General features: G+C 48.4%; 1 protein-coding gene across 1 annotated transcript in view; it reads right to left on the bottom strand.

The window, feature by feature from the left end:
- Positions 1–6,212: 6,212 nt before the first annotated feature.
- The window catches only part of LOC129334336 (ephrin type-B receptor 5), a 211,808-nt gene continuing 208,636 nt past the window's right edge, over positions 6,213–9,384 (bottom strand). The window contains exons 17-18 of the mRNA XM_054986362.1: positions 7,389–7,491; positions 6,213–6,641 (exon numbers count right to left, since the gene is read on the bottom strand). Of these exons, the coding sequence (XP_054842337.1) occupies positions 6,621–6,641; positions 7,389–7,491 (124 nt within the window). The 3' untranslated portion in view covers positions 6,213–6,620. The remainder of the gene's footprint in view (positions 6,642–7,388; positions 7,492–9,384) is intronic.

The raw sequence follows: 9,384 nt of genomic DNA, 5'->3' as shown, positions 1-9,384 counted from the left end.
AGACTTTTACAACGTATATTCCTAGGTGCAAAATAATATACTGAGTCACATCTGCTACCTTCAAACCTTTAACAATTCATGTGCTTTTAAATAGTAGCCAATGCTCTCACACGTGTTTTACACATTAAAACCTCCAGCACCAAAGCATTGAATCTGTGTTTGGAAATGACTGTTGATGACTGGAAATTTGCACCATCAAGTTTATCTAGACAGCCCTGAGACCCACCACCTCCACGGAAGTCCTTTCTCCCTGTTTATCCCTGATGAGTAACAAGCACCATAAACCTACGTGCAGAGTCCTGGTTGCGTGGGGCATTCCTGATCACAGCAGACTTTTGCGTATGTGGTGGGGGAGATCAACGTGCACAACTCCATTTGGAAGGGCTGCCACTTAGAACTGAAAAGGCCTCTTTCCTTTATCACAGGCCGCACTAAAATAGTCACACATTCAAATCCACTAAAAGGTATAAAAGCATTCTGTGGCCCAATTTGCAAAAGCGGATCAGTATCAAAGTACTGCTCATGCGAGTCTCTCAGATGCAATGTTACCTCCTATGCCAGGGCTCTCGGGACACTGTTTTGGTATGAGAAATAACTTGCACCATTTCAGAGATCTTATAGAACAACTTATGCACATTTCGTGCTCTAATATTAATGCCATTCCTTCGGACCTTGCAGAGGAGGTTTTTTGCTGGTAAACCTGTTGCAGCAAGTCGTATCTGGGATTTGAGTTACATCTGAAAATACAGCTTTTCTGAACCATCCTTGTATCCACATAGTAGTTGTTCTCTAAAAGCATCAGCACCGAAGACACCGAGTAGATCCATGCTAGAACTAACTGATGAGAGACGAGGATTTACCTAGGAACAGCCTTTGTGAGGACGAGTGCTGGCCTGATTCTTTCAGAGCTTAATTACGCTTGAATTCATATACGTGGGCTTCCTTTCCTTTCTTTCTTGTCCAAGAAAAAAAGCCATTTAATACAGTTCATAGTTGTGATATCTTGAAGGCTTTGTGAAACTTTACATGTAAATGTTGTTTTTCCCCTTTAAGAGTACACTCTTTCCCCAAAACTTGACTTGGATTTTCCTTTGCTTTTTAAAACTATATCTAAAATTGCTCCCCATACCACATAATTTGCGAAATGCAAGGTGTACATTGATGTGGCTGGTAGATGTTGTTGGTAGATTGGGCTGCTGTTTTATATTTACTGGGGTCACATGGTGGCCAGCATTGTAGGGTGGCTGTGTGACGTGTATAGAAATCTCCAACATGGAGGTCAGTATGGCACTGTGGATCCCAGTGATTCTGGGGCATGGGAAGTATGGTGGTGGGACTAGGCTTTGTAACGGAAGGAGTTGGGAAAAGGGCTATGCTTGGACTCCTTCCAACCTTTGCCTCCTTCCGAGGGATGCAAGTAACGGGGCTAGGGTTAAGAACAGCCCCCTCCCGACATGGCTGTTGTGCAATGCCAGGTCCATAAACAATAAGACCGCAACTCTCCAGCAATTTTTTGCAAAGAAGACAGTAGACCTGGTACGTGTGACTGAGACCTGGGTACGGGAAGGCGAAACCGTCGCCTTGAAAGAGCTGTGCCCCCCCCCCCGGATTCTCAGTCCTTCATCAGTATCAGGATGGTGGCTGGGGGGTGGGGGTGGCGGTGCTCATTCGAGAGTCTTTCTTCTTCAGGCCGCTCCCCACAGCAAAGATTGCCGGCATTGACTGTGTGGCCGTGATGTGGGATGCTGAGGAGAGTATAGCCATCTGTCTGGTGTACCAATCGCCCAGTGCACCAGCAGCTGCCTTGCCAGACCTACTGGAGGCAGTAGCTGGTTGGGCTTTGGAACACCCTCAACTTTGGGTCTTGGGTGACTTCAGTGCCCATGCCAATGATGCTGCCTCCTTGCAGGCCATGGACCTGGTGTCATCCATGGTGGCACTGGGATTCTCTGTTTGTTTCAGCTCCCACGCATCGAGCAGGACACACGCTGGACTTGATCTTTGGGATGGGGGTACAGATGGATCTGGATGTGCTGATAGCAGTGCCATGGTCAAACCATTTCTTCCTGCGGGCTCATCTGGGCACCATGTCCCTCCCTGCTCGGGTGACGAGCGGATTTATGCTCGCCTGCGGATCTAATGGATCCAACTGGTTTCCAGAATGCCCTGGGGGATCCAATGCCTCCTGGTGGCTCATTAGCTGAGCTGGTAGAAGACTGGTATACCTGCCTCTCCGAAGCCATTGATGAGATCGCCCCGTCGCTCTCTCTGTACCAGCTCCCTGGTATACTGAGCTACAGTGGTTGAAACGGGCGTAGTGGCGGATCTGTGACAATGCATCAAGACCATCTTACAGGATGCTTATGAAAGTCAATAAGATGGTAGTGAAATTGGCAAAAAGGGATTACCATGCGGCTTCCATTGTGTCCGCAAGCTCCCACCCAGCATGATTGTTTAGGGTAATTTGGTCGTTAACATCCCTTTTGCAGGGGACAAGAAAAAGTGTTAATTCAGCATTAAACTGTGAGGCATTTGGGAGCTTTTTTGCGGATAAGATCTTGTCTCTCCGCTGAGATCTGCCTGCAACGCCTGAGACAGTATGTGAACTAGAGGGCCCTTGGCCACCTCCAGGGTTGATACTGGACCACTTCAGGCTACTCTCCCAGGAGGAGGTGGATAGGATTCTGTGTTCTGTGAAGCCTACTACATGCCCACTGGACCCGTGCCCATATAGCTGGTGAAAGCCGGTAACGCTTGGTGTCCTTTAGCTGACATTGTTAATCTGTCTTTGGGCTCCGGGGTCTTCCCAGGCTCATTGGAGGCGGTGGAGTGGCCCTTATTTAAAAAATGTCATCGGATCCGGTTGTGCCAGCCAATTTCCGCCCAGTTTCGAATCTTCCATTCCTGGGCAAGGTAATTGAGAGGGCAGTGGCGGAACACTAGGAATGCAGGTATTCCTAGATGATTCCTCTACTCTGTACCCATTCCATTCCACCTTCCAGCCCAACAATGGTATGGAGACAGCTCTGGTCGCTCTGACAGATTATTTGTGGTGACACCTGGATCAAGGTGGGTCGGCATTGCTGATACTTTGGATCTTACAGCAACATTCAACACAGTTGACCACAATCTTTTGACTCACTACCTCGCTGCTGTGAGGATCCATGGGACAGCCCTGCAATGGCTAATCTCCTTTCTCATGGTTGGGGACAGGGTAGCACTTGGGGAACAGATGTCCACTCGCCATCCTTTGGTGTGCAGCATCCCTCGGGGGGTGATTCTTTCCGCAATGCTAGTTAACATCTATATGCGCCCCCTTGCTCAGGTGGGCTGTAGCTTTGGGCTGGGTTGTCACTAGTATGCTGATGACACCCAGCTCTGTCTATTCATGGACGACTAGTTAGATGCTGCCCCAGACTCTTTGGCCTGGTGCTTGGATGCCGTGGCGGAATGGTTGTGTCAGAGTTGCCTGAAGTTGAATCCCCAGAGGCGGAGGTTCTGTATCTGGGTTGTGGGGCGACGGAATTGGGAATCTGGCTCCCAGCCCTCGACAGAGTGCAGTTACACCCTTCGTCGACAGTGAAGAGCCTGGGTGTGCTCCTGGATGCCAAACTTTCTATGGAGGCCCAAGTTGCAGCTGTTGCCAGATCTTCATTTTTTACCTCTTCGGCAGGTCAGGCAACTGGCGCCCTATCTCTCTTCCCAGGACCTAGCTTCTGTAATCCATGCAACCGTCACCTCTAGATTGGACTACTGCAACTCGCTCTACACTGGGTTGCCTGTGACCTTGACCCAGAAATTACAGCTGGTCTAGAATGCAGCGGCATGCGTCCTTATGGGGACACTGTTTAGGGCTCACATCCGCCCTGAACTACGCCAGCTGCACTGGGTCCCAGTTGAGTTCTGAGTCCAGTTCAGGGTATTAGTTTTAGTGTTTAATGCCCTTCACGGACTGGGACGTGCATATCTATGGGATTGCTTCTCCCACTATGCCCCCCACATGGCCTTGCACTCTGCAGATAAACAGCTTCTGGTGCTCCCCAGACCAAGGGACATTCAGCTAGCCTTTTCTGCCCTGGCCCCGGCCTGGTGGAACACTCTTCCAATGGAGATACTAGGCTTACGGGACCTTTTACAGTTCTGCAGAGCCTGCAAGATGGAGCTGTTCCACCGGGCCTTTGACTAGGGGCCAGTTCTCTGTCCCCTCTTCTGACTGCCACACCCTCCTTTTGCAGCCACCATAGAGTTACATCATGGTGGTACCCATGGTTGTGGTGGACTATGTAGTGGACAGATTTGTTTGGTGGCACCTGGATTTTTATGCTGCTGATATAAATTGTGTATCACTATTGGATTTTTATATTATTTATTAAGTTCTATTGTCTTTTTAATATATTTGTTGGAAGCCACCCTGAGCCTGCTTGGTTGAAGAGCGTGGTATAAGTCAAATGAAATAAAAATAAAGAGAAATGTACTGCAGTGACAAGAAGATCTAATGAGGCCAAGAGTCTAACTCCCTCAGACTTTTTTGAATTCCTACTGGGAAATCCCTAACAATTCAATGGCAACACGAGTGGGATAGAATTTTGAAGGGTTTAAAGTGATTTAATAGTGAGGTACTATTTGTTTTTTTTCTGACTGAATAAAATAGCAAGAGAGGTTCCTAAGGAAAAAGGTGGTTTTTTGCAGGAATGGTGTTCCGTGTGCGTGCAATGTTTGAAACCAAACAACTCCTGGTTCATTTTTACCCCCATTATGTTTTTCATTCTCCATAAATGTTTTTGTTTGCTTCAAAAAGCAAACCATCTTGTTCTTGTCAATTTACCTCAGGTTTTGAACCAGGCTTGGGTGAGGCCCAAATTCAATCCCTCCAAATCTTTTGGGGCTTTTTTGGCTGGAAACCCTGGCCCGGTGGTATAGCTGTGAAACTGTGATGTAGAAAAATCCAGTGAGGCGGTGATCCATCACAACTGGTAAAAGTGTCTCCTATTTGCAGCAGCAGCTGTTCCCTGCAGGTCTTCTTTGCCTGTCAAGCAAGAGCAGTGCCCTGCTAACCATTTCGCTGCAGTGACTCCCAGTACAGGACGTGTGCTGTTGGTGGGAAAGGGAGATACTGGATTTTGGTTCATGCAACAGTTTTATCCGAACCATTTTGGAGCTAGGTAAAAAAGCTCATCTTTTGAAATTGCTCCACTAAAGGGATTAAAAGAGTTTGGGCCCTTCCTGAAGCTGCTGGGGCCCCTTCACCAGTTTGATAGTCTCGGCTACAGAAGAAGCTGATGAAGGGAGTGGGGCACAGTCGGGCCTTTGCCGCTGTTCATTGGCTGGACTCCAATGCACGTCCTCTTACTCCACTGCATCCCCCACCCCGTCAATTCAACGTTGGGTGCCTGCACGGCATGCATGCGGGACGGGCAACTGCCCCCCAGCCAGGAAGCAGGTATTGGAAGGGATCTTAGCTAAAAGTGGCTAGCTCAGCATCCCCGCCTTTTAAAAGCTGCCTCTTCTGACAATAATCAGAAAGGGGACAGAGGGCTTAATATAAACACTGGACCTAGTCTTTTCTACAGATTTCTTCTTTCATTTTATATACACCCCCCCCCCCACCGTGCGCGTGTACACACACTCATTGCTCGCTTTGGCTAGACACCCTGAAGTTATCCTGCTCTGGCAAGTTGCCAGCAACGTTCAAGGACCACAGGCCCCTCCCTTTCTGGAAGCCAGGCTCCTAAACCTGCAGAGAGAGACAGAGTTGCCTCCTCCTCCTCCTCCTCCTGCTGGGTGTGTGGGAGGCCCCTAGCTGACAAGCATACACTCCTCCCTCTGCCCCAGGCTTTGGCTCCGCCCCCTGCCTCCTCACTTCCTGGGGTCCCAGGAGGGACTCTGAAGGTGTAGGAGGCCAACGGGTCCACGTGGGTGCCCTTGACTGCTGGCTCTAAGGGAACCTGGGACAGGGAGCCTGCTGTGAGGGAAGAGGGATGGGGTCTTCCCCAGGAGAGTCTGGAGAGCCTCGGGCATAGCGGAAGCCATGAGAAGTGCCTCTTCCTCTGAGAAGCCTTGGCCCCATGTGCAGGCAGGGCTAGGGGGAGCCTCGACAGACTTGGCTTCAAGAGTTTAAAAAGCACCAGAGATACTTTCTTAATTTCAGTCCAACATATGCATAGAAAACAACATGGAATTGAAGCATACCATCTTGTAACACCAATCCCGTTTATCTAGAGCAATGCTGTTTAAGAAGCTGCACAGAGGCCTGCTCTCCCATACGGTACACGTCAAAGCTGCTGGCGTTCTATGGGAATCATCTCTCAGAGTTGAAATGCACTAAATTTTATTTGTAAACCTCTTTGGATTAAACAGCCCGCAGTCTCTGACCCCTTCAGAAGGCCAGCGGCAGCCCCTCGGAGACCGACATGTAGTTCTGAGAAATCCTTGTGTGGACTCTGATTTCTCCATCAAATGTTTTATTTCCTTTCCTCTGGTCTCAGTAGCCAGTTGGAAATGGCAAAAGTAACTCTGTGCTCTCAAAAAGGACTTGTGGCCATTGACCATGAGATGCTTTCCATTCTTCTTGCTTGCCCACAGCAGTTTGGGTTCAAGTTCCACAAACTCCCAAACTAGGTTCAGAGTTCAACCGATCTGTCCTGTTGGCAGCCATTGAGAAAAACAATGGTGTGCTTATCTGTACGCTTTGATATCTAAGAAGCCGCCACCCCTCGGACCTCACTGTGACATGTCCATCCAGAACGTTTTGGTGCCTAAGACACAAGGGCTCAGCGGCAGCCCCGCCTTCCCAATCTACACCCTGTTTTGCCTCCTGCTCTGCTACTCTTTCAAGCTCCGTCCTGAAGTCCTCTGTGTGTGTGTGTGTGTGTGTGTGTGTGTGTGTGTGTGTGTGTGGCAATTAACGGCTCTGCTTCTCCTAGATTCCACTGGCTGAAGAAAAACTCCAGCTAGGATTCTTTCGGCAACACAACCTGTCAGCTTCCCTTTGAACTCAATTTGGCTGGATGCAGCTCAAGCCACGGGTTTCGAGAGGCTCCTGGCCCTTGTTACAAAACCGCTGACATGTCTGCTATATGTCACATGGAAGGAACAGCACACAGATTGCTATCTCCAAAGCTATCTTTCCATCTCTACCCTGTGTAATAACTCCCACCCGTCCCTCATGTACGTACAATTCCACCCAAATCTAAATGCTGCCGGTTGGGAGTGTCTTAAATCAACCCACAAAGCCTTAGAGGGCTCCGTGCTGTGAAGCAGATCACAGCAGTTCCTGCATCCTCCCTGGCATTTCAGGCAAGCACTGCCCTGGTTCCCTTTTACAACAAAAGGTTCGTTTAATCTCCAAGTCCTTGAAGGGGCTTGGAAGGATGCGCCATGTGTCAGACCTCGACGGGTTCAAGCTGATTGAGGTAGACCCGCATGAGCTGGATGCTGTTGAGGATCTTCTTCTGATGACCGACCAGGCTGATGCCGATGCGCTGGATGTCCCTGCAAGGGATAGGAAGAGAAAGAGCTTCACTGGGGCCCCTGTCAGACAAGGTGATGTTCCTGCCTTCTGACAACCAGACGCAAAGGCAGGCAGACCCAAGAAGCTGCCAATCACGAAGGAGGGAGAAAGCGCATTGCTTAGAAAAGCACAAAGGAGCTGGGGCAGGAGGAGTTCTGTGCTGCCCTGAGCCAGGAAGCAAATAATGATAATAACAACAACAACAACAACATTCGATTTATATACCGCCCTTCAGGACAACTTAATGCCCACTCAGAGCGGTTTACAAAGTGTTATTATTACCCCACAACAATCACCCTGTGGGGTGCTCCAGAGAACTGTGACTCGCCCAAGGTCACCCAGCTGGCTTCAAGCGGAGGAGTGGGGAATCAAACCCGGCTCTCCAGATTAGAGTCCTGTGCTCTTAACCACTACACCAAACTGGCTACCCAGAAAGAGGTAAGAAAAAACTTCTCAAAGACACTGATACACCAGAGGTACTCTTAGTGGGTAGGGCTTAGAAAGGACTGGAGACGCAGCCTAACCTTTGACATACTAATTTCAATTGAGAGCCAGTCTGGTGTAGTGGTTAAGTGTGCGGGACTCTAATCTGGAGAGCCGGGTTTGATTCCCCACTCCTCCACTTGAAGCCAGCTGGGTGACCTGGGGTCAATCACAGCTCTCTCAGAGCTCTCTCAGCCCCACCCACCTCACAGGGTGTCTTGTTGTGGGGATAATAATAGTATACTTTGTAAACTGCTCTGAGTGAGCATTAAGTTGTCCTGAAGGGCAGTATATAAATCAAATGCTGTTATTATTACAATTGCCCAAGTCAAGAAGTAGCTTCAGTTAAGTACCTGTTGGGTCTAGCTAGGAACATGGAATAATCTGCAAACTTTATTCAGTAGATCAATCAGTAAAGCTTTAGCTGATTCAAAAAGAATTACAAGTGGGGCACAAAGGCATACTTGTACGGGAGAATATTTTGGAAAATATTCTAATTCTGCTGTTTTTTTGTAACAGGAAGTCAGAAATGAAAATATGAAAGGCAGCCTCTCCATCTGAAAATTAGTTGTAGCTTTCGTTTATGAAGCTGTACATGATTTCACTCTTCAGTATCTCAAAAGGGCACCACTCAAGGATGTGGCAATAGTCAAATGCGTTTAAACCTCTAAACCGATTACAGGGAGCTGCTCAGTCAGATAAAATTTTGCAACTGGAGGGCATTCACTGGGCACACTGTGTCCCTAGCCAAGATTTCGCCTCTCGTGTATACTTGAAGCTTCAGAAAAAAAGGCACCCCCGCTCCCCACCCTAGCAAGTACAAGAAATCTTCACAGATTGTTTACAGTAGGCTAAAACCTATCCTTGAGTAGCTGCTGCCTGGCCTTCAGAATTGGATGGAAAGAGAACTGAAAGTAAACTGAACAGACAGGATTGAAAAGTAGCTTCTATCTGCAATCTTTGCACACGTTCTGTCTCTCCGATTTTGCCTCATGCTGGCCATGAAGAAAGCAACAACGCTCTCTAGTTAACAATGTGTCACAAGATTGAACTGTTTCCGCAACATGCAACTTCAGCCTGCAACAGGGGGAAATAACATCCATTAAAAAAACCCTTCCTACACAAAGGAAGCAATCCTAGGTAGGGCTGTTTTCACACTGCTAACCTGCTTCCGTAACGTTGCGAAACGTCGCGCAAAAAAAGCAGACGATAGCGTCGTCTCGTGAGTTTTGGGCAACATCGCACAAAACTCTTGCGAGAAGACGCTATCTTCTGCGTTTTTTGCGTGATGTTTCGCAACATTACAGAAGCAGGTTAGCAGTGTGAAAATGGCCTAGGTCTTCTCAGAAGTGAGTCTTACTTAACTCAGTAGGTGGCCTTGGGCCAGCTGT

The sequence above is a fragment of the Eublepharis macularius genome, chromosome 8 (assembly GCF_028583425.1).
Source record: "Eublepharis macularius isolate TG4126 chromosome 8, MPM_Emac_v1.0, whole genome shotgun sequence".
Lineage (NCBI taxonomy): Eukaryota > Metazoa > Chordata > Lepidosauria > Squamata > Eublepharidae > Eublepharis > Eublepharis macularius.
Note: the sequence above shows the minus strand (reverse complement) of the source record. Positions and strands in the feature narration are given on the sequence as shown.